The following is a 27,967-nucleotide window of genomic DNA, read 5'->3' as shown; positions in this document are numbered from 1 at the left end:
TCGGAGCATGTACAGAGCACCTTTGGCTCTACCCAAAAAATTGCATCCATACCAAATGGTCATAGGTCTGTGCAGGTCAACAGCACGTCATGCCAACGGTCCAGAGGTCAGTCCTCCAACTGGGGCATCCAAGGAGGGAAGCAAAAAAGTCAGAATGGTAGCAGAGACCTCATGATCAAAGCCCGTTCCCTTTTCTGCATGCTTCATGCAGGGGGTGCGGGTCAAACAGGGTCAGGGCTTTGGTCACATGACTGGGGCTGCCATTTTGTTTCTTGCCCAACCTGCAGATGGCCACGTCCTTCGGTGTGGTCCGCTAAAAGGCCCTTCTTGAGGTCCTAAGCAAGATGGACACCGACCTGGCAACCAGCACGTTCACACAGCTGGGGCTGCTGGCAAAGCTTCTCACTCAAGTGGTGGAGCAGGTTGGAAACGGAGCTCTAATTCCTTGAATTGCGGGATTCAATCCTTGGAAAGTTACCATGGCAACCGAGGCTCAGAAAAGGTGCACCGTAAATGCACTAGCAGTCTTGCACCTCAGGGCAGGTGGAGGTACACCTGTCTTGTGAGGGAGCTTCTGTGCCGTGACTCGTTGGCTTCAAGCCATCCACGGGATGGACCAGGGCCTCTCTCAGAAAGCTTGAGGAATCCAGCAGATCACGAAAAGCCAAAATCAAGCACGACCAGCTGGCACCGGAAGCTAAGCTCTTACAAAGAAAAGCTACAGTGCTTCAGGAATTTATTTTTAGTTTAAGGTGCTTTTCCCTGGGGAAGGAACTATTGTATAATTGTCCCTCCTCATTCACTGTTCCAGCTTTAGCATAAGATGAACTCCTGGCTGATCAAATGATGCCGTGACCAGAGGCTCACACTTGCTCAAAGCTTCAATATATCGCTGTGGTTTCCATGGGGTGTGAACTTGTCAATCAAAGCCATTGATGTGGAGGATCACCCTCCCTCAGAAGACAAGCCACATGGAGAGGCAAAGCCTAGGAGTAACAGGTCTCATCGATGTGGCCCCTGCTCATTTTGGCTGAGCCAGAAGAGCTGCAAGACTGGGAATATTCTGCACATGGACAAAACACCAGAGCTCAATCTCAGTGGTTTGGGGTCCTGGAATCAGAAGGGCTGGAAGATGGTCATCTGGAAGCTACAAAGAGATAGCATTCTCCATGGGTAATCCTCCTCTGTTTTTCCACCAGTTCTGTTATTATTTTTATGTGCCACGCACATACAAAATGGGCAGCGCTTCAGTCACAGTGTCCCAGCCACCATCTTGACTTTGGCAACCATGCCCTGCAGCCACCCTTGCTGAAATCTGGAGTTTGAAAAGAGAGGCAGAAAATGCACCGATCTGCACTGATCTGCCATCATTGGTGTGCTCAGCCAACCTACTCCAAAAGAGGTTTGCAAAACAGGAAGAAGTATCTGCCCAGCTCCACCATTGTGTCTCTCCAGTCGTGGCTCCCCTATTTATCCACACAACCTTGCTTCACCTCAACTGGCTCAGCCTCATTCACTGGTTTCACACTGTTTAATATTCAAGCCAGTTAACTCCACATGATTGTTTTAATGTCACTTAATCTTTGTGGAGCTTCCTGGTGTTGCCCGAATTTTCTCTCAACTGGAAGGTGTGGTCTCTTCCTAAGAACTGGCGTGTCTCTGGCTTTATCCTGCTATTAAAAAAAAGAAAAACAAGCCGAGAAACAGCTGGGAATCACCCAGAAACTACATCCACAACCTGACAGGAGGCAATCTTGATTGATTTATGCCATAAATATTTTTTCACTGATTAACTGAGCAAGCCAAGGGAGAAGATGCTGCATTTATCAGCTCCTACTTTGGGGAAACGGACGACCTGACTGTGACCAGAAGCATCTCAGATTCCTCCCAGCTGGTGGGAAGTTGCAATGGGATGTGGATTTCAATGGAAATGCTGCAGCAGACGATGCATCTGAAACTCCAGCCATCATCCGGCCCGAAGATATGTGCCCAGGAAGCATGTGGCTGCGGTGGGGGACAAGGATCTCCCCTTCCAGGGGACACAGCTAGCTCCCCACACTCTTTGCAACACAGCCCTTCTTTACCTATCGGTGGATTAACTGAATTCAGTGAGACGGATTCCATGCCTTGGGAACGATCTTCCGCTGAGCTCCAGGAGTTGCTGGCTGCAAAAGGTGAGAACAAGTCCTTCGGTGCGTTCTCTAACAATGCCGCTTGCAATCTGCAGAGAAATAGATTTAGTTTCTGAGCTGCCTACGAGGAGAGGAGGCTTTAAGTCAGCAAAGTGGGTAGCTGCTCTTATGTGTTCTTAACCTCCAATGTTTCATGCAGAAAAGTTTTCTCAAGTCTGCATTCTGCCGCTGGATTTGGCCCACCGCAGGGACAATGCAGGCAAGTTAATCTGTTCTTCCGTTGCTGTATCCCGCACCAAGGACAGCCCATCAACCTTACGGCAGCCGTTTTTTCTTGGAAAAAATAAAAGACAAACCTGAAAAAGGGGCAGCTCTGAAAGAGGTTCATAAAGATAAAAAATGTAATTGTTTACGTTTATAATGTTGTTTTACAAAGGAAAATTCAAGAGCAAAACCAAGAAAAAACATTACCCAAGCGCGTATTCTAATAAAATATCTAAAATCAAACCGTATATGTACATTTATTTTAAAAAGACAATTTAATTTCCATATTTTGGATAACCCACTCAGGTACCATTTGTACGGTAAAAGTTAAATGACCAAAATAAAGGACAAAAGTGAATTTTTGAAAAATAAATACATCTAAAGGACAGCTTTCTGAAAGAGAGAAGTGTCCTTTGTAATAAAGGCAGCACTGTCCTGATAGTCATCCTGGAAGAGGAAAGAGGTTTATTGGAAATGTTAAGGTCAGCCATGAAAGAAATAATGGATTGATACAGGAATACTTCAAGCGTGGGGATGGCTAGCCCCATAGAGGCCTGCTGTCTTCAGCCCCAGATCCTTCATCTTCTTGGACTCTCTTCCTCTTTTTTAGTAACATTTTGAAATTTTGAAATGTTTATGTTTTATGCATTTATATGAATTTATGGTTTTAATGTTTTGTGTGAACTGCCCAGAGTCCCCCATTGGGGGGAGATGGGCAGGGAGAAATTTAACAAACAAACAAATAATTAAATAAAATCCATACCAGAAATGGATCAAATTACCAAAAAATGCATTTCCATTGGAATGTTAGGAAAATGTTAGGAGAACAAGTAACAGGGGACAGAGGTGATGAGTCCCCTTGCCTGGATGGGTTGAAGCAGAGGGATTCCTGACCTTGGATTCCTACACTGAGCAAATGGGGGAACTCCATGGTCTCAACAGCCCCTTCCAACTTTGTAATTCTATATCATCATCATCATCATCATCATCATCATTATCTTCATCATCATCCTCCAAATGAATATCACAGTCTAATTGACTGGGTGTTGACTCCAGTGATTTGGGTCCTGGCCAAGGACCTAAAAATCATGGAGGTTTTGCCCTGCTGCTCCAAGTAGGCTAGTTTTTTTGCGGATATCATTATTTTATTTTGCAAGCTTTTATGCTGTTTCAGTCACGTCGGACTCTGAGCAGCTTAGGACCTCCCACAGCAATATTTTTATTTATTTATTTATTTATTTATTAAATTTGTATGCCGCCCGTCTCCCCCAGTGGGTGACTCTGGCCAGCTCTTTGTAATAGCATTGAAAGTAAAACCTAACCATCTAAGCAGAACCACACAATAGAATAACATCCCATGTGCTGAGGAACACCTCTAACATCATCCACATCAGGAGAGGATGAAATGGATGACTCCCAGGGAAGCAATGGTGGATTGAAGACGGCTCCACATGAGCGGAGCCGATGGCCACAGCGGAAAGAGGAGACGGTGAAGGGATCAGCTCCTTGGAACCCCTCTCCAGATCAAGGAGAGTATTAAGATCACCCACAAGTTCGCTCCATACAGAGGCTCGCCCATGAAGAGATAGCAAACCAGCAATATCTGTGGGTCTGAGAGCTCTGGAGCCGGGGGGAAATAATCTTGCTTAAGCTGCAGTTCGGCGCCTTCAAATGGACCCTGGGTTCTCCCACTTCCTCTCTTAACTATTTTACATAAGTACTTATTATCGACCTTCTGGATATTAAGAACCTTCTAGGCAGGTTTCATCACACCAAGAGAACTTCCTTCTACCCTGGATGAAAGAAGTTTTATGTAAGTTTAAAGATTAAATAAAAAAAATTTAATTTTGGGGAAACAGCAAAACAGCATCTAGAATGTTGATTTTGGAAAGTTAAGGGGCCAGATGGACTTGAAAGAATATTTCCTATGGGTTGATTAAAATTTTATAAAAGTACTAAAGATTTTGAATTTAACTGTAAGAAATCCTCCCATGGGAGTTTTGCTGACCGGAGAATAAAGATATGATAAGAGGGGACTCTGAAGGTTGACTAGAGGGAACCAGAGAGAACTAAATATTGCAATTAAAGGAGAAGAGACCTATTAATACAGTGGAGCAATATTATTTGACTACAGAAGAAATTAAGGCTGTCTGGGAATAAGGTACTCAGAAATTACCTTTAAGATTGTCTGCCACTATAAAAACGGATATAACAAAGGTTACAGAACAGGAACGGATTTTACAGGATAAAATAGAGACTGAGGCGGATTTGAATGTGGATTTGAAAATGGATTTTTAAAAAATGCTAGACCACAAGAGTGACATGGAAGAAGATGGCGTGGATTTGAAAATGGATTTTAAAATGACCGACTATAAGAGTGACATGGAAAAAGATGCCACAGTGGATTTTCAAATGAAACTGGCTGATGTTTTAATAACTAAAGGGGACATACAAATAATAAATCAGAAGAGCGATTTGCATAGCTCTTTCATTTTGGGCTTACAAAAGTGTTAAACTATTAAAGCTGTTCCTGAGAGGAGACTAATGGAATTTCTTTATGACTAGGTCTGAATGACGATGCTTTAAAGATTTTTTTACACCTGGGGAGAGGTTTCTTTTGCTTTTTTTTCTTAGAGAAAGTGATAAGTTGGAGCACAAAATTGATTTATTTCATTAAGGTTAATATATATCTATATAGATATAGTTATAGATATAGATATATAGTATATATATTTCGAATTTAGACACTGCCCATCTCACAAGGAATTATATGTATATAATTTCTGGTAGCTCGTAATGGACTTTTGCTGAATAGAACTGAATGATGAGTTTTTATAATTTGTTTATTGGTAAGAGATAAATTATGGGAAAAAGAGATTTTTTTTTATTATTGAAATACTAGAGAAGGTGTTAAGTTATGGGAGTTGCTTATACTTGGCTAGAGGGAGGGGGTCTCTTTTATATTTCTTCTTTTCTTCCTTTCTTTTCTCTCTCTCTCTTTGCACTATTTATTTATTTATCACATTTATATAGCCCACCCATTAGTTTGTATTACTCTTATCTTTGTATTTGTAAACTTTAATAAAATTATTACAAAAAAGGAGGAGAGGCTGAAATGGATTCCTTGGCCTCCCTTCCCTCCCCCCAGCAGTCTTCATGGCTTTGCAAAAAGCGAACAGGGTCGGGGCTCATATGATATTGGGGGGGGGATGATGTTTCAGAAAAGGGGAGCAACCGCTGAGAAGGCCCCACCCCAGGATCCCTGCAGGTGACAGCCCCTGAGGATCAGAGACCTGAGGAACCCTTTGTTCCAGACCCCAAAGGCTGAGCAGATACCACTGAGAGAAGGTGGTCCTACAGGCACCCAGGTCCTGAGCAATGAAGGGCTTTAAAGGTGACAACCAGCACCTGGAATTGCATCTGGAAACAAACTGGCCACCACTGCAGCTCTCAAAACAAAGATGTTAAATGAGCAGATTAATTAGCACCCATAACCATTTGAGCTGCTGCATTCTGAACCAGTTGCAGTTTCTGGGTAGTCTTCAAGGGCAGCCCCATAGACCGTGCATTGCAGTAATCCAAGGGGGAACTGACCAAGGCATGAGTGACTGCAAGCAAAGGCTCCCAATCCAGAAAAGGCATAGCATTCAAAGGATGTCATACCTGTGCAGCACAAATAAATGTCCCAACATCCTGTATTCTAGGAAGCCTTTATTATCCCCACATTTCTGCACTATCCACATTTATCGGTGTGGAACCTCTTGCCATTCACACCTCAAAAAAACTGGTTGCCGGAATTTGAAGCGAAGGACTGAAAGAAATGCTGCATCCCGCCCACTGGTCCCCACGTCTTTGAGAGCATGAGAACGATCCCCTCTCTTTGGGAAGTGGTAACTCTTTGCGCTTTGGCAAAAAGGGCCCCTGTTTGCATTAGAACATATGCGCCGGTGAACGCACGCAGAAGCAAGCGTTAAAAGCAGGGCCCTAATTGAAACCGATGGAGACTCCATCTCAGCCTAGGGGGGAATGCTGCAAGCAGGCCGTGGCTCCACGTCCATTTATAGGATCGATCTCAGGGGAGTCCGTAGAGAGGGGGTCATGCAGTCCAGACAGGGACCAAGAACATGCAAGCAAAGCCCTGCGCTTAATTATGTGCGACGGCAGGGCTTCGATCTCATGGTGTGGGCCACCCTCTTGATCCCCTGATCTATACGCTCTGTGGTAAATTCACATGGCGGTGATATTTCAACCCAGTCCTCTCTCCTTGGCAGCTCTAGGGCAGTTGTCATTTCTCCACATTTTCAGGAGTTCTCAAAGGCCCAGGCACCCTGCTCTCGATGCGCATTTTTGAACCCAGAGGTGAACCCCAACTCCTCTCCCCATTCAGCACTGCAGGTGACCCGAAATTTTTGGGAAAGAAGCATGCTAGGCAGGAGACTCATGTCGATGCATGAAAATAATGTACTTTCTTCTGAAGGAGTGATTCATGTTTTGATTTTGTCCAGATCCAGCCCTGAGCACCGGTGCCCCCCAGAAGCAATATGTGGGGGTGAGAGTAAGAATGCCCGTGCGGGAATTGCTGAAGAAGCTACGGGTCTCCAGGGGGATGAATTCCAAGGAGGCCAAGGTGAGGCAAGGGGCCCCTCCCCACCAAGCTATTTCTGAACGTAGAACAATCTTTCTCTACCAAGAAATAGGATCGGGTTCGTCCTACACTAGCAATGTATAGCCCCATTTAGCCAGTACTGCAGGGCACCCATGGGGGTGGTCAGGAAAGTCAAGATGGTGGATGCAACCATGGGATGCACATAAAAGGGGGGGCAGGCTGGGATTGTGCAGTCACAGCTGCCTTCTCATCTTTTTGGACCCCTCCATCATGGTGGTGACCCCTCACTCAGGAAGACAGGCTGTAAATCAGCACAGGGATGGCAGAGCGACTCGGAAATCGCTAATACAGAAATGTGCAAAGAGAAGGAGTGGCCGTTCCAGGAATGGAAAGACTGCCAATTCCATTAATTCATTGCACATTCTTTCCATTTATCTTTACCCCGATTCACTCCCTGTTCCTCACTGATTTCCCTGCGTCAGATTTTAGATGACAGGTCAAGCTTGGGTTCATTTGCTTAATCGGCATGTGAAATTACTACTTTATTATTATATTTACTGGAACTATTTGTAGTGCATCTTTCTCTTCATTCGCTTTATTTGGAGACTGCCATGTTCTGTGCCTCCCCCTGGCAATGCTTGTGTGCGCGCGCATGATAGTAATTGTGCGCCTACCCAGGCAGCTGTGGTGATGGGTGTCTTGGTCACTGATCGAGTCAAGAGGAATGTCTCAGATGTGTTATTTCATTGGGTTTCCTTAGGAAACATCTATAAGAGTGGCCACCAAAAAGAATTCAGGAACAACAGGTAAAACATCAGTGCTGCAAGCACAATTTCACTTTTATGTTTCTCAGTCCGCTGCAGCTGAGCGAGAAATGAATCCGCTCAGCTGCCAGGCACGGGTAACAAACCAGGAAGGAAGTCTGAGAGCGGTGCAGAGCTCCCATGCAAAAATGCCCCTCTTCTTCTAAATGGCTCTTCTCTTCATCGTTAACCTTCATGAGTTGTGTCTATTTCATGTAGGTGCTTAACGAGCCTCATCATGTCACAGTGTTGCCCAAATCATCCTCGACCCGCCTCGATGCTACTGTGTCGTTCCCTGCTGCCCCCCTCCCCTCTCACTAGCATGGCAGGGGGATCTCTCCCCCACAGAGCTTTGCTTCTGCTGGACAGCTGACCAGGCCCGGAGGATGAAGGGAGCCCTTTTCCCAGCAACTGCCCCACCGTTCTCCATTCTGCCACTTGGGAAGAGGGAGGCACAGCAGATCAGCATGCAGATGTGCACGTGACTTGTGCCAAAGTTGAAACCTCCTTTGCCAAGGTCATCATGGCTTCCAGATGGGACCGTGGATTACTGAGTAGGAGTAATACGCAGTTTTCTATGTTGGGTATAGTCCCATGTGCCTGTGATAGAACAGAACAAGACTTTTCTTTATCAGATGCATGAACCAGATGTTCCATCAGCAATATCCACTAGGTGTGGTTAAAAAGTCAAGATGGTGGCCACAAAGGTGTGATGAAAGCTCCACCTGCTTTTCATGTGCAACACACATAAAAACAGGCAGATCTTTGATTGCACCATTGTGGCCATCTTGAGGTTTTTTTTACCGTACCCTAATGATGGACACACCCCCATCCTATTTATCTCTCATCTGTCTGTCTGTCTGTCTGTCTGTCTGTCTGTCTATCATCTATCATCTATCATCTATCAACACACACACGTCTCACACAGTTTGAGAAATGCAGAAGGTCAACATGTCAACAGTGACATATTAATGCAAAGTTCAGTCAATGATTCCCCCACCCAAGTCAGTTATGTAAATTGGCTCTCTTAGCTAAGAGGATAGAACATGATCTCAGCTGAGCTCTAAACAAGTGAAATCCAACATGCTGATCAATTCGAATCCAGCAGTTTCCCACAAGAGGTCCCTTTGCAAATGTTGCTTTTCTTTAAGAAAGATGACCTGCAGCAGAAGAGTCTTCTGAGAAAGCAAAGGACTTACCAGAAAAATCTTCTCACCACTTCTGTAAGATTGCCGGGAAAACTGTATGGATCTGACCATGAATCCCTGGAACTCAGACTTGATTTATTTGGGAAAGTGGCAGATAATATGGCTTCCCACCAATGCAGAATCTTGCTTCCACCATTTTGATCCTTCAATAATTTTTTCTACTCTTCTTCCCAAACAGGCAAAAGGAGAGCTTGCTCCAAAAACCAGTACAAGCAAGTATGTGATTACTTTTGGCCTTAGCTTCCATTTCTTGCTCCAACCCTTGGTGGACCTCATCCAACTATTTCTCTCTTTTCTTTTTAAAGAACAGGCAACAGACTCCAGCTGCCTTAAAAAGCGTGGAGGACCTGGACATCCTAGTTGAAATCCTTCAGGAGGACCTACACCAGAGCCATGCCAAACAAGAGACACGGTTGTCTGAAATGGGCCATCATGGTGGGCTTCCAGAAGTTTGGCCTCCTTTTGAGGAAGCTGAGAGCAGTCTCCAGCCAGAAAGCAGCTGGGAATCAGTCAGATTGCAGCCCCCCTGCTCCGTATCTCACTCAGAGCTATTATCACATCTGGGTTCAGAGAGTCTCTATTCTGATTGCAGAATGAAGCACCAATATCTAGGTTCTATCAACATGTTTCCAAATCTTTGTATGCAGAACAACAGCTGTCAGTGGAATGACACTGCCAGCTATTCAGTGGAGAGTTTCCAAAGTCTTGCCAGAGACTCCCAGACTGCCTCTGCCTGCCTCTGTCCACCAGGACTCATTGAGCCAATGTCTGTTGAAGACAAAGCAACAACTGTCTTGCACAATGAAGGATGCTTGAAGGCAAGACCTGGAGCAATCTGGAGACAAGAGGTCTCTACTCTTTCTTTTTTTCAGTTCCAGCTGCGCCATGAAGAGAGTTGGCTAAGGAAGATCCCACTGGAGAAACTGTTTGTACCAGATAAAAATGGAGACAGGTGGTTTGGTTTCCTTTTGGACAAGATAATAGTATAAACATCTGCCTTTGTCACTTTTTTCCACTGCTAAGGCCCTGGGGGATCCATCTCCCACTTTTAGACATTGGAGATAATTGAAGATAGGAGGCAAGGAAGGACAAGGCACTCTATTTAGGAAGGGAGATTTTGTCAGGGTACTATCCTATAAGATAGTGTTTCTCAACCTTGGCAACTTTAAGGCATGTGGACTTCAACACCCAGAATTTGCCAGCCAGCTGGAGAATTCTGGGAGTTGAAGTCCACACGTCTTAAAGTTGCCAAGGTTGAGAAATACTGCTACAAGAATGTAAGAATGGATGAATCCAAAAGGGAGGGAGGGAGGGAGGGAGGAAGGACCCAAGAATGGTTCAGACCAAAGGTTGATTTACTGTAGTCTGGCCTGTCTCAGACAGGAGGAAGCCCAGCAGGAAGCATTCAAGAATTGAATCCTCACCAAGCTGAGCTTCTTCCAGTATGGCGCCAAGCATTTTTGGTCTGCTACTCTTCATTCTGGAAAGAATGCACAGCTGTCTAGCCTTGTAGCCTCTGATAGCCCAGTCCTCCTTGAATTTTTCCATCCCCCTTTGAAAAATATCTGAATTGGTGGCCACCTCCAGATTTGTCGTAGTTTACTTTTGGAAGCCCCTAGCATTTTCTTAATTACACCACTAGCTTGAATGTTCTGCCCTGTCCTTAGGAATTCTTTGTTGAAATGTTTGCCCAACCCTGCTTTTTGTGACTTCTTGCCAAATTAAGCAAACTGGAATGGAACTGTTTAGGTATTGATTGATTGTGAGATTGTGACCTAATCAAGTTAAGGCCCTAAAATGGATATGAAATTATGGTTCCTGGTGCTCTCAGGTTAGAAGTGTTCCTCTTAACTCTCGGTAAGAATATTGGAGGAGCAATACATAAAAAGGACAAAGGAAGCACATTTAATGGAAGCCCAGCAGCTGATTCCCAGGAATTAAAAAAGGAGGCTTGTTTGATGAGCAATTCAGAAGAACTAAACGTGTTTAAGTAGCAATTATTTGTTCCTTGGCAAAGTTCTAACCCTTGTTCGGAATGGAATTGCTCTGAGCCAGTCCTTAGACAAGAAGATCCTCAAGTTTTATTATTTTATTATTCTTCTAGTGATAAAAGGTCTGTGTTGCCTTCCAAAGGCAATCTACAGCAGGCCACTCCTTTTCTTCTGAATGCGCAAAAGCATTTGCTGGCATGTTTCTTTGGGCGTCAGTCTTAAATGGGCCTTTCCCATCCACAAATGAGTTTTCCTCCGTAGGGCGGCTGTCTGAATCAGCTTAATGGCTGGAGGCTTCCCACAGCACATGGGCACAAGAGGGAGGGAGAACTGACCGTGAACTGGGGGGATTGCTTCTACCCTGCAGTCTCATTTCCCCCTTCTGGCCACTGGTTCCAGAATTCTTCCATAAGAGGAGCAGATTCTCTAGATTGGTGCTTCTCAGCCTCAGCAACTTCAAGACGTGTGGACTCCAACTCCCAGAATTCCCCAGCTGGCATGCGTGGACTTCAACTCCCAGAATTCCCCAGCCAGGAATTCTGGCAGCTGAAGGCCAAGCATGTTGGCTGGGGAATTCTGGGAGTTGGAGTCCACATGGCATAACGTTGCTGAGATTGAGAATCACTGTGTTTGATCAAAGCAAAGTCAGGGTTTCCTGCAGCCAATATTTCTCCAGGCCATAGAGATGCCCCTGAGAAACTTGGAGGGCTTAAAAGCAGTGTTCTTCTTAGCGGTTGATGGACCCTGGCACCACAGAGTTGCCATTGTGACTAGTAACCACGGAGTTCTGCCTGGCACTACTTGTAGCAGCTGCTTAGTTTTGCAACAGCTAGTTGGTTTCATCTTGTCTTGCCACAGTGTCTTTAAAGTATGGTTGGTCAAACGAGCCATCATGCCTTACTCACGCTTAGCCATAAGTGCTTTACAAGCCACATTAGTTGGGTTTACAAGACACGCCCAGCTGAAACCCAAGCACCAACCTTACAGCTTAGCGTCACGGGCCAACCCAGGCTGGGTTCTGCTCTGTTCCAGCTGGAGTCCCCACAAACAGAATAAGCACAGAGTCAAGGAAACCTGGAGGTTAAGTGTTACTTTCCAAAACTTCTCTCTCTCCTTCTTCAGCCTGAGCATAACAAGACCGGACCGCCTTGTGCCGTTCTTGTATTAGGAGCTGCTACGGAGCAGCAAGGGGGTCCTTCTGGGCAAAGGCTGAGTTCGAAACACAGCCAAGAGAAGAGTAAGAAATCTGGCTAGTGGGAACACGCCAAAGAATTGCAAGTTGTAGGCCATGTTCAGATGGTGCACAGGGTTATTGGTGGGCACAGACATCCAAAATAAGGAACAACGACATCATGACTGCTGTGACGTCACTTGCCCCCATGCACCGCTTCCATCAAAATAAAAAGCAGTCTCGTGTTGTTATAATGCACCCTCTGCCCTCGGGGCATGGATGTGCAACATCACAGCGCATGTGCAAGGGCGGTGAGGTGGAGCTTGTGTCGGGTCAGCACAACTTAGCTTTCGCTAGCCAGGCCGATCGAAGGGTGCAGGAAAAAAGGGGGAAGTTCAGAATTCCTCCTCTTTCCTGGTTCTTGTTTTTTCATAGGATGAGTCTCTGCAGCACACAAACCCGCCAACCGCCCTCCTCTTTCTCCTTTTCTCCCCAGACTTCTGCACAAAGCTGTAAGGCAGGGGAAAAGGGCCCTGGCCTTCGCGTTGGCTCAGAGGTTCGCTTACCGGCGAAAAATTGACGAGAGAGACAGCGCCAAGCAGGTCTGCTTAATTTGGGGCAGAAGTTGGGGGCATTGCAATCCCTCCCTCCTCTCTGGCGTTCAGCTTTGCACTAAGGCGAAGGCTGAAGTCAAAACTCAAAGGGTGAGATTTCATACAGCAGTGAAAATAAATACTCATACTAAAGTTTTAAAAAGGGCATGATAGGAGAGAAGCAGCCAATTCACTTCTCATTCAGGGATGTGCATTTGAGCGTAACTGAGTCTTTTCTCCCCCCCCATCTCTTCCTTTAACCCTTTAAAGACTGCATTGCACATAGCAGCTCAGAAGAACCACCATATGATATTCGGGGATCTGGTCTCCCTGGGAGCCAGCGTCAACGAGAGGGACGGGGCCCAGAAGACGCCACTGCACCTTTGCGCGCAGAACGGTTTCGTGAGGATCCTAGAAGTGAGTGGATCTGGAAGAAGGCGGCTGTCGGCGTACCTAACTCGGTTCCCTGAAGGTGGAAGCAAAGCCAGACCATGGGGTTTGGGATCCGGGCCAGATTTCAAGATTAAGTCCCGTGGGCACATTTCCACTTGTCCAAACTTGGCCACTTTAAGATGAGTGGACTTCAACTCCCAGAATTCCCCAGCCAGCCATGCTGGCTGGGGAATTCTGGGAGTTGCAGTCCACTCATCTTAAAGTGGCCAAGTTTGGACAACACTGACTTAAACGCTCCCTGATTTTGTAGACCCTTCATCTGAATAGCAACCAAGCTGCAGAATGTTCAGGGGTTGAGTAACACTGACTCCCTCAATAAGCCTGATCATGGATTGACAGGCTGATCAGCAGAAAAGATTTATATATATATAGGCTTACTAGGCATACCATGGTTAAATAAATCATGGCATAGCAAAGCTTGATGTGTTAACCAAATCTAAGACTTGTTTAGGAAGAAACGTTCAGGCCAGGTTTGCACACCATGTTAGACTAGGCTAAGATGTGAGGTTGGGCCGTGTGTGATTAATATGTTGTAGGGACCCACCCTTTCCTAGCCATGTTTTCTGAATCCAACCAGCTGGTTAAGCTATAACCTGGTTGGCTGGTTTCCATATTTTGCCATGCTGAGATTCAGGTTATGCTCCAGCTGTGGTTTGCGTAACCCTCTGAAATAAATAGAGGTTGTGGCCTTATTCTGAGGCCACAACCTCTATTAAGCTCCTTTGGTAAAGGAGTTGAGATTGAGTAGTTTAAGGTATGAATGAGTGGGTGGCAAGAAAAAAAAAAATTTAGGTTGACTTAAGCTTCTCAAATCCTTAAAAAAAATAGCAGCTTTAACTCCAAACATTCCACATTTAACATACTCTGGAGACTTTTTCCCTCTTCTTGGGCGCCAACCGCAGGACAGGAGATCAAATCTCTTTCTTGTTCTTTTTTTACGGCAGGTCTTGAAAAATTGCTGGCACGTCGGTATCCATGTTGAACTGGGCGCCGTCGACAGTCAAGGTGGGCACAGAAGGGGCCGTGAAGGCAGTTCCCTTGCGTTCCTAGAGCAGAGGCTTGCCGGGGGGGGGTCCCATCCATGGGCGTCAGCCAGCAGCTCCCACCGTGTCCGATTGGCACAACCCTGCGGGCAAAGAGGGCGGCCGTCATGCCCTGAGCTCATACGTTGGGTTAAACCAAATGGCGCTTGAGTTGGTCCGGCAATATGTGGAAACCAGCCACTACAGTTTGTAAAATCACACCGCTGCCCTCTCGCATGCAAGGCAGCGTTTCTCAACCTTAGCCACTTTAAGCTGTGTGGACTTCAACTCCCAGAATTCCCCAGCCAGCATGGCTGGCTGGGGAATTCTGGGAATTGAAGTCCACACAGCTTAAAGTGGCTAAGGTTGAGAAACGCTGATGTAAGGTATGCAACAGCGCCCAAGTGGGGGCAAACTCCTTTCTCCCCGCTGCCCCTTCATGCCCCTTCCACCCAGCCGGCCTCTGCAGGCAGGCTTCGCCTCCCTGTTTCGCTGGCTCCCTTCCTTCCTTCTGCCGAATGCCTTCTGGGGCTTCTCCCTGCAGGACGGACAGCGTTGCAGTGTGCCACCTTGGCTCATTCCACTCTTGTTCTGCACCTGGCAAAACCGGGCCTCAGCCCCGAGATGCGCAAAGCGCTCACTCTGCGAAAGGAGCAGATCTTCGCCGGCATCTGTTGCCTGATGCAAATGGAGGCTGATCTGCAGGACCAGGTAACCGTTTGCTCCCTCACAGCCACCTGCAGGATAAAGGGGTACCTAGACCTGTCTCTTTTCTGCTTTGCCTTTTCTCTGCTTCCCTATCCATCCTCCCTCCAGGGCCTTCCCAAGATATTTTCCTGCTCAAAGCAGGGCACCTGAGTTCATGCACAGCAGGGTAAGGTGCCCTGCCAAAGACGCACCCCTGGGGCATCTCTTGTGTTTCTATGGCTGGAAAGACACCATGTGCTAAGCATTCATGTGACTTGTTGATGTTGGTTTAGAGCAGTGTTTCTCAACCTTAGCGACGGTAAGATGTGTGGACTTCAACTCCCAGAATTTTGGGAGTTGACGTCCACTTCTCTTAAAGTTGTTAAGGTTGAGAAACACTGATTTAGATTGTTGTGTGAGCCTAACCAATTGTGGCTTGGTCAGCAAACACCCTTATGCACACTAGTTCTGCACACCAAGCAAGCACAACTACTTTGGTTTCCAAAGCAAAGGCTGACATCCTTACAACTGAAGTTACAATTGGACTTGATTGCTTTGAAAATGTCTTTTTTTTTTTTTTTTTTTACAGGGCTCCGCGTCCCCCACAGGCCTGGATGAAGCAGCTCTTCTCTATTTGCAAGGAGGTGACCAGGAGTTTCCACCAGCTGCATGGTCAGGCTTTTTGGACCAGTTCCCTAAAGGGAATCTGTAAAGAGAAAATGGTTGCACTTGTCCACCCCAGAGCTTTGATTAGCTGGCATTGTATAGCCAGGACTCAATGTCCGTGGGCTTTGAAAATCAAGGGATCCTCTTTGCACTAAGCAATGGAGAGAGAACAGTAGAAGAAGAGGCAGTAAGTCTCTGGAGCGGTAAAACATTAGGACTCAGCTGGAAAGACCTCTTGAAGGAGATCACAATGAATGACCCATGGTTTGAATAAGAAGGCGTAAGATAAGAACTCCCATCATCCCCAATCAGTATGGTCTGGCAGGAAACAAGTGTGAGAAAGCGGGGCTAAATGCAGCCATTCAGAAGAGAGCCATCGTTCAGGGAAGGGGCTGTAAGACGTTTCTGTTGGGACCATGGTCTCTGAGGAGGTGCCATGTTGTTTCAAATGAATGGCATTTATAGGCCTTGATAAAGACAGAGCCATCTTGCTTGATGAGCCCCATGCTCTACGTTCAAAAACTCAGTGGCAGATGAATGTTACTTCAATGCCTGGGATGAGACAGCATCTCATCCAGGATTTGAAGCTTGTTCAGATCATATGATGGACCTGCTGCAACATCTCACAATCCCTTTTCAGCATCCCCTTAAGGAAGCGGTCTCATTCTGCCCAACGGCAGGGCTGGCCTTTTGGAAAAAAACGGCCTGGTGCAGCCCTGACACTAACAAAGAGTAATTTCAACAATATTATCCATAGGAAAATGTAGTCCAAGTAAAATCGAGCACCTCCCTATATCCACCAAATGATTCAATCATATAACTCTGGGATGAGCCTGTAGTAAATACAGCAAAGACCTTGACCTGAGCATTTGTTTCTAGCCGAGTCGAAATGCTTACTTCACTGATACGTTCAAAGGCTATCGGAGGCTATCGGAGTGTATGTGACAAATGGGGTTTCAATGAATCGGGAACTATAATTATGGAAGAGTTGTAAAATTGACTAATCTTGATAACGTTTTCCATGGAATTCTTGCAGACTGAATCTTGACGCCTTTTATCAACTCCCTTCTGTCCTCAGTTGCCATAAACGACATGAGAATGTAGTCCTGGTCATAGACTGTTAGAGGGGACAATGATAAGAAGTGCTTAAGGAAAACCAGCTTAACCTCCAGAGGTATCACTCAGGGGCAGAAGGCAAAGGAGGCATGATGCGGGCACCACCCATCTTGCATACATGTTGCAACATTGCATGCATATGAAAAGAGGCAGAGCTGGTCTTGCCTTGCCCTAGGTTGGGTGATGATGCTTTCTTTCATTCTGAGAAAAGCCTTTGATCCTGCAGACACGTCTGTTGTTGTTATTGTTCTGTGTGGTTTTCATTGGTCAGCCACAGGATGTCTTGATGGGGAAATTAACATATTTCTATTCAGCTAAAGAAAGACGCACTGAAACCAGAGTCATCTGCTACCACAGCAAAACCTTCCCACCCACCCAAGTCAGGAGGCTTCTAGATGGCAGCACCACTGCACGAGCGGGCAAAGGGAACGCAAAGACTAAATCTTGAATTTAATAGAAGCGGGGTCTGCAAATTTAGTTGGCAGTTGTAATTCTGGCAATGAACGTATTTATTGTAGACCTGCGCCCTTGATTTATTGCCTGCCAAGCCCAACAGCAGCCACCAAGACCTGGAAATATTAGAATAGAATAAAGGATTAAAAAACAAACACACGCCCTATTCCAGGATGTCCCAGGTCACTTCCACACCTGGAAAGGTAGTAAAATTCTAGGCATCTGCATTCAGAGACCTCGGTTACTGAGACTGCACAATATGTACAAATGAACTGGATTTATACTGAATGACTTCAAAGCTACCCAAGATTAACATTGACCAAGTTCAGCCTGTGGTGTGACGGCCACTGGTAGTCATTCCCCAAGCTGGTTAAGCACATTATGGCTGGGAATTGGTTCTTCAGTTTTAGCAGCATTGCAGACCTTCCAAGGTAAGAGCTTTAGGGCAGATACACACTCTCAGGAAATATGTTGGGGTCCCCCCAAGTTCTCACCTGTGTTTTTTGTTTTTTTTTAATACTCATTGGTTAGATTTATATGCTGCTTTTTCCCAAGAGTCATCCATGTCCTACAGAGTGTCCTTCCTTCAGGTTTTCCCACAAATGGGGGAAAGGTCAGATTGAGGAAACAGCTGGCCAGGTCAACCAGGAGCTTCTGAAGATGGGCTCAAACCTGCCTCCAAGGCTTTAACCACTACACCACCCTTTGTTTCCCAAACACCAAACAGCACCAGCAGTGGTCATCTAGGCACATCCAGCACCACAAGTCCATATCAGCACGGGTTGTCCTTTGTTCTAAACTATGACTTGTGGCTCCACGCACGTGCTAAACCATGTTTTGTTGAATGCACGCACTCTAGTAATCTGGTTCATACTTTGCATTAAACTACGAGCTGTAGTTTATGAGCTACAGTTTATGAGCTAATTCAGTCTGTGCACCAACTACAAGCCAAGCAAGCTGCATCATAGCAGAGCACCCAGCCCTGCTTTTCTTTTAGTCTTGGGCCCACCTGATTCACATGTCCAGGAAAGGCTACTTCAGCTAGCAACCAGCCTTTGTAAAGCGTTACATTTATTGCAGCCAAGCTTCATTTCCCCTGGTGCCCAAATGTGTTTCTTTGGTTTTCAGTTTCAGCTGGTCAAACAGGCTTTTGAAGGGGGAAAAACACTTTATAATTCAATTTAACCAGAGGTGCAAGTAAGATAGAAGTTGGGGAGTTGACCTTTAAAGCCCTCCATGGCATGGGGCCGGGTTATCTGAGGGACTGCCTCTCCCCAATCACATCTGCCTGTCCCATTAGAACTGGAGGAGAGGGCTTCAGGTCCCATCTGCCAGGGACTTACATTTGGCGGGTCCCAGGAGGTGGGTCTTCTCTACCGTGGCCCCTGCCTTGTGGAACATTCTCCCCCCCAAAGTGAGGTTAGCCCCCTCCCTGTTGATTTTCCAGAAGTCCCTCAAGACCTGGTTATGCCATCAGGCCTGGAGCTCCCAGGGGACCGGGGAGATCTCGAAAAGGCTCCATTACAGCTGTTAATGTCTATCCTCTCTTATGCTTTGTTTTTTAATTTTTTTTAAAAAAATGACTGCTTTTTAATATGTTTATTGTTTATAACTGTGTTGTACACTGCCCAGAGTCACTTCTCATGAGATGGGCGGCCATATAAATTTGATAAATAAATATAAAAATAAACCTTTTCTAATTGGAAATGCCTTGTATCGAGTTCCGAGCAGTGCTTTCAAGCGTGAAACAGCTGCCTTGCAAAAACAGCTGCTTCGGACAGTACTTTAAACATTCGCTTCAGACCTATCCAATTTGCCCCTGTCTTCCTTTCTCCGCTTGATCAAATTCCCAGTTCCAGACTGAATCCTTTTGTGCAATCTTTGATTGTTAAACAGCTGGTTTCTATGACACTTCTGGAGTTTCCTACATATGAAGCAATACCATTCTAACAACACATTGTTCAGTTAAAAAACAAGAGCTTATCCAGGAATTGGCAATAAATATGTAGAATTTCTAGCGAAATCCCTTGGATTTTTTCCCCTTCTTTTAATTTCATGTATAACAAGAAGGTTTGAGTTTCACGAGTGGTAATGTTTGTGAATCTCATTGAGTTGCCTAGTTAATCCATGTTTCACTTCCCTTCACTTCTGTAAGTGATTGTTGTTCATCAGGGCTGTCTATAGGGGAAGTCCTTGTCTTTCTCAGAGAGATAGCTACAGCTGGCCTTTTTTATACCTGCGTGGTGAAAAAAGCCGTGCTTTCTAATCCCCAGATGATTCATCTGCAGGTTTACAGGTCTGAGTCCCTCACATCTGAATCTGAAGGCAAGTGAAGAACCATCTCAAGGGCTCTGCTTGGTCAGGGCCTTTCAAAGGCCTTTGAAGGATCTGGGGATGCTTCTCCCGGGGAGTTTGGTTTGTCATCTTACAAAATAGCAAAGAGTGTAGCTGCCACATCAGGAGGCGCCTCAAAGTCTGTTCTGCCGTTGTGTTAGGAGATGTTCCATGAGCCAGGACCTCCATCAGGGACCTCCATCAGGGACTGAACAGCACCCAGAGCACAGAAGGCATCCTAGTAAACCATTGGAAGATGCTTTCCAGCCCAGATTCCTATCTGCAAAAGAGGAAGCTGGCCTTTCTCGCCAGGCGCAGCGCATTCCTTTTGGCTCACATAGAGCACCTGCAGTGTGCTGGCCATCTGTCCGAACGGTGTGCTGGTTCTCCTTGAAGAGAGGATACAAAAGGCAACCGCAGATTGCTTTCATCCGTAGTGGGTTGTTTGTACTTCCTGCACAACTCTCAGGCAAAAGAAATAAAAGGCATGTCCAGGTCTCTAAATCAACTCAGCCTTCACAAAATCGGTGACCTGGAGCTGTGAGTGCAACCTCCTCGTGAATGCCAGCCTGTGTGGTACACACTGTCTAGAAATAATGGCAGTTGTAAGAGGCAGAGAAGAGTTGAGCCACATTTGGAGGCCACGAGCTGCAAAGGGCCAGAGGAGGGGATACAGCTGCTAGAGGGCTTAGGTTTTCTGTAGGTTTGGGACTGTATTTTGGGGAGGAGAAGGGCCTTAGCATACTAAAATGAGAAACCTCTGATGCTTACGCTACTTCATTTGTGTCTTTCTCTTCTCAAAATAGTGGGAGATCGTGCTGCCAATTTCTAGCCATGAAGGTTCAGTGGCACTGTTGGCAGGACCATTGTCCTAAATCAAGAGAAAACGTATACATTTGGGCATCTGTGTGAGATCTACCCCAATTGCACAACCATGATTTGGTGGCTGGCATGGGACGGGAGAATGAATATGCCCGTTGCCATATCTAATGTTGTCAATCAATTTTCACATGTGCTGCCTCAATTGTGCGTGCAAGAGCAAAGTGCATGTGCCAACACCCAGCTTCTAATGTTGCCACTGACTTTTTCAGCTTCCATGCACCCAAAAGCCATGCAGGGGTTCCTGATATATCTTTCAAAGCAATAATCTGGCTGATTCGCGGCGCACGTTGGTGTATGCATGAGTTTGAGTCATAAACAAACAGAGGAACCTTTGCGCTGGGATGACTCACTTGGAAAAGCATCCATCGGTCTGATGATGCATTAGATAAAGTATTTATGTGAAATCCAGAAATTCTAAGTAATGTGGATTAAGACATGCTGGGTCCTGTGAGTTTGGCCACACTCATCTGGTTGAAGAGGTGTGAGATCTAACCGCGCCCACTCCAGAGGAGATAATGCCCCTTGTGGGGATAGGCAAGGTTTACTATTTTGTGTTCAGCAAAAAGATCAACATATTTACTAGTAAGGGGCAGCTCCTACATGCAGATGCAGACCATTCAAAGGTTTCTTTTGTGGCCTGGAAAGAACCCTGGGCTGTTCATAAGAGGGTCAGGTGGTGCCTTCAATGTCTGCTCCAAACAACCCAGGATTGGGAAGATAGACTATGAAGAAACTCCCCACTCAGGATTGGCCAGTCCTGGGTGTTGCATCCGGTCATTCAGGACTTGTGACTGCAGGGGACACACCGGTGTTTTTGAAGAAGGGGCAGAAGGGAAATATTAAATGGGTTTTTTCCCCTGGTGTTGTAAAAAAGTCAAGTCTCCTTCCCATCCTGCTCAAGTTTGGGGCCTTCATAAATGTGGCCAGGCCACTTTCTTGGCACCAGTATAGAAGTGTGTGTGTTTGTGTGTGTGTGTGTGTGTGTATTACGTCCCAGTCTATAACCATACAATCCCTTGGTGGACTTGCATCCAAGTATTAACCTGGTTAACTTCCAAACCAAGAAAAGGCTGCTAGGCTGATATCAGCACCTGATCTAGTGATTGACTGATTATGTGTCTTAGTGACCACATAGATAGATCTTCTCCATGATGATCTGTCCCTAACCTAGTCCTTCAGGTCTTCCAGTGATGCACTCATTGCCACTGTAGCTAAGTCCATCCATCTTGCTGCTGGTTGTCCTCTTCTCCTTCCTTTCACTTTTCTCAATGTTATAAACTTCTCAAGATAGCTAGGTCTTCATGATAATTGATTATGTGCTGTCAAGTTGGCATCATCTCTTAGCAACCATATAGATAACTTCTCTCCAGGATGATCTGTCCCTAACCTGGTCCTTCAGGTCTTCCAACAGTGCCCCATTGCCACTGGAACCGAGTCCATCCACCTTGCTGCTAGTCCTCCTCTTCTTCTCTTTCCTTCCACTTTTCCCAGTATTATGGACTTCTATGAGGCTTGTATAGCTTGGCTGGATAGCAATTGAATTGATTGATTGATTGATTGAATGATTGATTGATTGATTGATTGATTATGTGCCATCGTCAGGGCCAACTCTTAGCACCTATATTGATAGGTTTTCTCAAGGATGATCTGTCTTTAACCTGGTCCTTCAGGTCTTCCAACAGTATCCCCATCGCCACTATAACCTTAATGCTGGTCATCCTCTTCTTCTCTTTCCTTCCATCTTTCCCAGCATCAGAACCTTCTCCAGAGAGCTGGGTCTTCCCATAATGTGTCCGAAGTGGGCTAATTTGAGCTTGGTCATTTGTGCTTCAAGTGAGAACTCTGGGTTGATTTGTTCAATGATCCATTGATTTGTTTTCTTGGCTGTCCACAGTATTCTCAGGAGTCTTCTCCAACACCAAAGTTCAAAAGCATCAATACTCTTCTTATCCTGCTTCAAAGTCCAACTTTGCTTCCATAGTGTGTCACAGGGAATCCCATGGCTTGCACGATTCTGATCTTTGTAGGTGTAGACACATCATGGCATTTGAATAATGTTTCCAAGGTTTTCATGGCTGCTCTACCAAGTGCTAGTCTGCAGCATCTTCCTTCACTGCTGACTCCTTTACTGTTGATGGTTGATCCTAAAAGGCAGAAGCTCTCCACCACTTCAATATCTTCATTGCCAATTCTAAGGCTGGTTGTTCTACCTGTTGTCATTAGCTTGGTCTTCTTTATATTTAATTTTAGTCCCATTTTTTTCACTTTGCTCCTTGACTTTTATTAATAGAGCTGGAAGATCCTTTGCATTTTTGGCTATCAGGGTAGTGTCATAAGCATAGTGCAGGTTTCTTCCTCCAATTTTAAAACCATGCTCATCTTCTTCCAATCCAGCTTCCCTTAAAGTATATTCAGCATAGAGGTTGAATAAATAAGGGGAGACTATATAGCCTTGTTGCAAACTGGGGCCAGTCTGTTTGGTCTGGACTGTGGCTCCCTGACCTGTATACAGTGGTACCTCGGTTCACGAACTTAATTCGTTCCACGATTCTGGTCGCGAACTGAATTGGTCGCGAACCGAATCAAATTTCCCCATAAGGTTCAATGTAAATAAAGTTAATCCGTTCTGACCCCTACGAACATGGTCGCCAACCGAATTGGTCACAAACCAAATCAAATTTTCCCATAAGGTTCAATGTAAATAAGGTTAATCCATTCTGAACCATATGTATTTTTTTTTTTAACCACAAAAATATGAAGCAAAGTACAGTACAGTACAGTATGAAGAGAGAGAACGCTAACCTTGCTTGAGGCGACACCAAAAAGCTTCATAGCAAGTGTCTGTCTGCAACCGCGATCTCACCTAGAGGAAGCCACGACCACGTGTCAGAGCAGGGGAAATGGCTGTGGGTCGTATTTGTCACCCGATGCGGAGTTCGCGAACGGAAGCAAAAATTGTTCACCGAATTGTTCATGAACAGAAGTGGTCGTGAACCGAGGTATTACTGTATAAGTTTCTCAGGACAACAATGAGAATGCATGAATAGATGACCACAAAACCTGAATTGAGTCCAAATCAAGCAAGGTCCACTTGGACTCAGCATAGGGGGGGCCTGCAGGATAGGCATGTGATGGTGTGATCAAAGCTCACCTGGTTTTTATGTGCATTGGTGGCCACCATCTTGACTTTTTGGACCACACTCTGGAGACACCCCTCGCTCAGCAACTCATGTGAACCTGTCTCTTGTCTCTATGCAGCAGTAAGACTTCTGGATGACTTGATAGGAGCACAACCAGTCAAGTTTTTCTAACACAGAGGAGCAGACGTAATGGCTGGAGTGGGAAATGTTCATCTCATCCAGACCTCACAACCCCGTTTGGACAGCGGCCATAGTTGGACCCAAGTTGGACAACAGGCGAAGGTTTGGAGCTACCATATCTGGGCTGCAAAATCCAGAAGACCATGAAACGACCCTCGAGAAATGCAAAGCATGTGGAGCCTTGATCGCCATCTCTGTATTTTTGCAGCCAACCTGGTGCCCCACAACACCCTTATGGAGGCACCTGACATTTTTGAAATGGCTTGTGTGCTTCCCTTCAAACATGAGGACCGGGAGGACCAGAAACCTGATGGCGCTGAAGTGCCTCAAAACAAGCAAAACTCAGTGAAGGAAACAGGATTCAGTGGAATGGAGTGCCTGGATCTCATTTTACCAGCTGCCGAATGATTGTTTGGAATGAGTGATATTATTCTGAGGAAAAGGAGCTTGATATGTTTGTTAGCAACACAAGGAAGAATTAATCTGCCAGATTTGATTTTAGAACAGGGAAGTCTTATCTTTCTGGCCCAGCACCAGTTGTCAAGAAATGAGGTACTGTATGACAAACACAAGAAATCGAATTAGAAAGATGTGAATCAGATAAGCAGAGGGAGCCACAGGAGTAGATAAACCAGTTCACATTAACTTGTTTACATATTTCCACACTCTGCTTTGTAACCATGAGGACCAGAAGCCTGGCTGATTTACGTAAGTCAGAGCTCTTGAAAAGCAGAAATGTCACATGAGATTCAGTGACACTGATGTTTTCCTGCATTTTCTAATGCCATTTTCAAAAATGGAAAGGTATATATTTGGGGAAAGGCACCCCCCAAATGCATATGTTCATCAAAATATGGTTAAAAAAATACCAGACAGCCAACTGCTTGTGTCATGTGGCAAATCAGAGAAGTGAAGATGAAAACACGTTAGCAGAAATGCACATAAAAATGTTTATGAATGTTATAATTCATTTATGCAGACATGAACCAAGATGCAAACTGGTGTGAAAAGAGGAAAAAGAAAGCTTAAAAAGTAAACGAAGGAGTAAAAATGATATGCTTGCATCAAGTTAGAAAAAAAATAATTAAACATTTCTCCAAGCAACTTATGGCAATGGTGGGTAACTAAAAGGGCTTTAAAGGGGACCTGCTTAGAATTGCTAATTTTCCCCAACCTGGTGAACTCTTCTATGACCCGAAGCCAGCTTGGCTGTAGAAATTTTCTCCCAGTCAAATCCAGTTTATTCAAGCTTTAGCTGCAAGGAAAACGTGGTGCCAGATGTATCCTTCCAAGAGATCACACCTCTGGGCAGTTGCAGAAGAGCTGGTCAAAAGCTTCTGTTAGAATCAAGGAGAATTTATCCCAACAATATTATGGGCTGCAGTTCCCAAACCAAATGTGGCTGATCTGCAAACACTAAGCTGGAGGTGGTGGGGGGTGGGGGGTGGGGGGAACCTGGTCAATATCAGGAAATCCCAGTGCTGTCAGCCCACACGGGAAGGAAACAAAAACGCCAGAAGAAAGCCATGCCACCCACTTCTGCATTACTGTCAAGAAAACAAATGGGCTTGTCCATCAGTCACCAGGAATCCAATTCCACTTGAAAGAAACTTTCCCTTTCGCCATACAAGAAGCGGTGCTGCCCCCTACTGGGAAGAAAAGGGCACTTTCCATTTGGGATGGGTAAAAAAATCTAACCTGGGGAATGTGAGTGTGCTTTTCACATCGGAAAGTGAAACCACCCACTTCTCAGTTGGACAAGGCACAGGCCTGATAGCTGGGTTTTGGGGTGCTGTTTTTTCCCTGCAGCGGTAGCCAGAGACACACGCTTTGGTTTTGAATTTGCCAGTCTCTCAAGCACATTGCTCAGGTGTCACCTCTAGAGAACCTAAGCGTGACACACGGGTAAAAAAAGGGGGCCAGGGCTTTGTTCACACAGACACACCTGCCATTTTGACTTTTTGGACAGACAGCGCTCTCCCAGCAAGAAAATGGGAGGCTGAGGAAACTTTCCTTCTGTGCAATTCTTGAAGTTGTAGAAATAGAGACAGCAAGGCCAGGAAACGTGGGGGGGGGGGGGGGGGGAATGGGAGCAGAGAGGGTAGAAAAAATCGGGGGGGGAAGCATCCAGGAATTTGCACGTGCACGGCTTCGGGGCTCCAGAGAAACGCAAAGCAGCTAGGATACGAATTCCACAAATTGGTTTCACATGAACATCCCGGCTCTGGGTTCACCTTGATCTTCCATTGCCGTTCCCTTGTGTTATCTGAACCTCAGACCAAAACAAAGGGATCCGGTGGCCTGTGGCTGCATTTTCACTCCCTAGTGATGAAATATTTAAAAATGGAAGTGAATCCGTGTATCCGGGAACACTTCAAGGACTGAACAGTGCTCATCCTCGAATCTAGAGCTATGTTTGTCTTCCTCTTTCTCTTCTCTGCTTTCACAGCTTGCCTTGCAGGTGATTCACCTCTGCAGAAAGACGGATGCAAAAATGGATTGAACTGTACGAGAAGACAAGAGAACACATCTGTGTGCCCTGCAGGTACAAGGAAGGGTTCCAAAATGTATTAACCCCCAATTCATGGGCTTTTCGATCTGCAGTTGTTTTCTGCATTGGCTGAACATTTCTTTAGATGGTTGATTAATTGAACTTCCTAATTTAAAAGAAAACAAATACCATATAGTGGTTGCAATGTAAATGCCTTCTTGTATGGATAGCGACTTCTTGTTATTTATATAGATTAAGCAGAACATGATGCTTAATAGTGAACAGATACTACTTAGTACCGATGATCTTAAAGACATGAAAGGCTCTGGAAATTCTACGGATTGTGGAGATTGTGGAAGGTTGAATCATCTGTGAAAATTAAGGTGTTTAAATCAACCTTGCTACAAAGAGTAAACGACAGGAATCAAAGCATTGGAATGATGTGAAATATAATATTAAGTTAAACTAGGGCTGAAATAATCAGAACTAGAACTGGATAAATACAGATATATGATTAAAGGATTCAGTTGATTTCAATGAGATATAAATTCAGTTAACTTGGGCTGTGTAGACTCCTGTAAGTAAGTGGTCCTGAAGTCAGTGGGACTTATTGAGTAGACATGTATGTACAATCTCTTGATTAAAGCTACAATATTGGATTACACAGCTCCAGGCTGCTGAAGGAAAGAAGATCCTCTCAAGTTTTGCAACCCAGATATGGTAGCTGAATATATTGATACTTCTGTGAAATTTAAAGAGATTGGTTTCCAACACATAATGTAATATAAATGCATGTTTTGAGTAAATACATTGTATAGTTTATGTGTATTTTTAATGCAATTTCACTTTCAAACTCTCATTTCCGCGTCAAAGGGCTTTTTTCATGTTTCAAAAAGAATTTTCAGCTGGATATTTTGTGAATGCTTACTTCGTTTTCAGTGTCCATTTCTGACAAACACCTCTGTAGTCAGCAGCGCCAGACGCCAATAGATTCCACTCGTGTTTTTTTTCTTTTCAAGGTTTTTTCTGTCCAGATAGTAGTCCATCCCCCATCCCGTGCCCGGAAGGCACCTTCCGTTCAGCGGGATTGTCCTCTTCTCTTTCCTGCGTGGCCTGTCCTGCGGATTTCTTCAGTGCTAAAATTGGCCAAGTAGCTTGCTTGCCATGTGGCTCTGAGGCAGTGCAGCCAAAAGAGGGTCAAAACACCTGCGTGTGCCTTCGACAAGGTCGTGTTTTCCAGGTACTGGATGTGGATTTTTTCTATTCATGTGTTCAAATGATCAGTGGGCATGGTTGCCATTAAGCACATGTGAACCTGCTGATCCTAAAGGAAGACCAGGCGCTCCACTGTCCTATGGCAGCATTGTCTCAATGGGAAGATCAAATCTCCTTAAATCCTTATAAACTCAGGGAGGTTGCCACATCATGGAGCACCCATTCCAGAAACCTTAAACACCCTACCCCAACTTCTCTCTTTCTGCTTCATCCAAACCTGGAAGAGTAGTTTTCAACTTAGTTGGACCTTCTCACCATCCCTTTTTCCTTCCCCCTTCTGATTCTTTGAGTCATGTCTTTATTTGGGGTGGAAATTCCAAAAGAATGGATTTAATTTTCTTTTCTTTATAGCCCAGCGATGCTCAGTGCCCGTGTGCTCCTGGGTATAAAAGCCTTACAGAAGACAGACGGTGGGATTGTGTCAAAGACACATATGATATTTGTAGGGATGATGCTGTCCGGAACCAAGATGGCCGGTGCTTAACGAAGGAGGAATGGCC

At 45.3% G+C, this 27,967-nt stretch overlaps 1 protein-coding gene across 1 annotated transcript; it reads left to right on the top strand.

Annotated features, from left to right (window-relative positions):
* Positions 1-1,945: 1,945 nt before the first annotated feature.
* Positions 1,946-24,109, top strand: LOC148216189 (uncharacterized). Its single transcript, XM_088138787.1, has 11 exons — positions 1,946-2,174; positions 2,332-2,391; positions 6,902-7,023; positions 9,319-9,448; positions 9,764-9,965; positions 12,672-12,777; positions 13,039-13,185; positions 14,166-14,226; positions 14,788-14,954; positions 15,520-15,574; positions 23,910-24,109. Exons 1-11 carry the CDS (start codon positions 1,946-1,948, stop codon positions 24,107-24,109), a joined length of 1,479 nt encoding a protein of 492 aa, XP_087994913.1.
* Positions 24,110-27,967: the final 3,858 nt, after the last annotated feature.

The sequence above is a fragment of the Python bivittatus genome, unplaced genomic scaffold (assembly GCF_059951505.1).
Source record: "Python bivittatus isolate LINGU-HERP-01145 unplaced genomic scaffold, Pbiv_v1 ctg000320_np1212, whole genome shotgun sequence".
Classification (NCBI taxonomy): domain Eukaryota; kingdom Metazoa; phylum Chordata; class Lepidosauria; order Squamata; family Pythonidae; genus Python; species Python bivittatus.
This window is presented reverse-complemented; position numbering and strand designations above follow the sequence as displayed.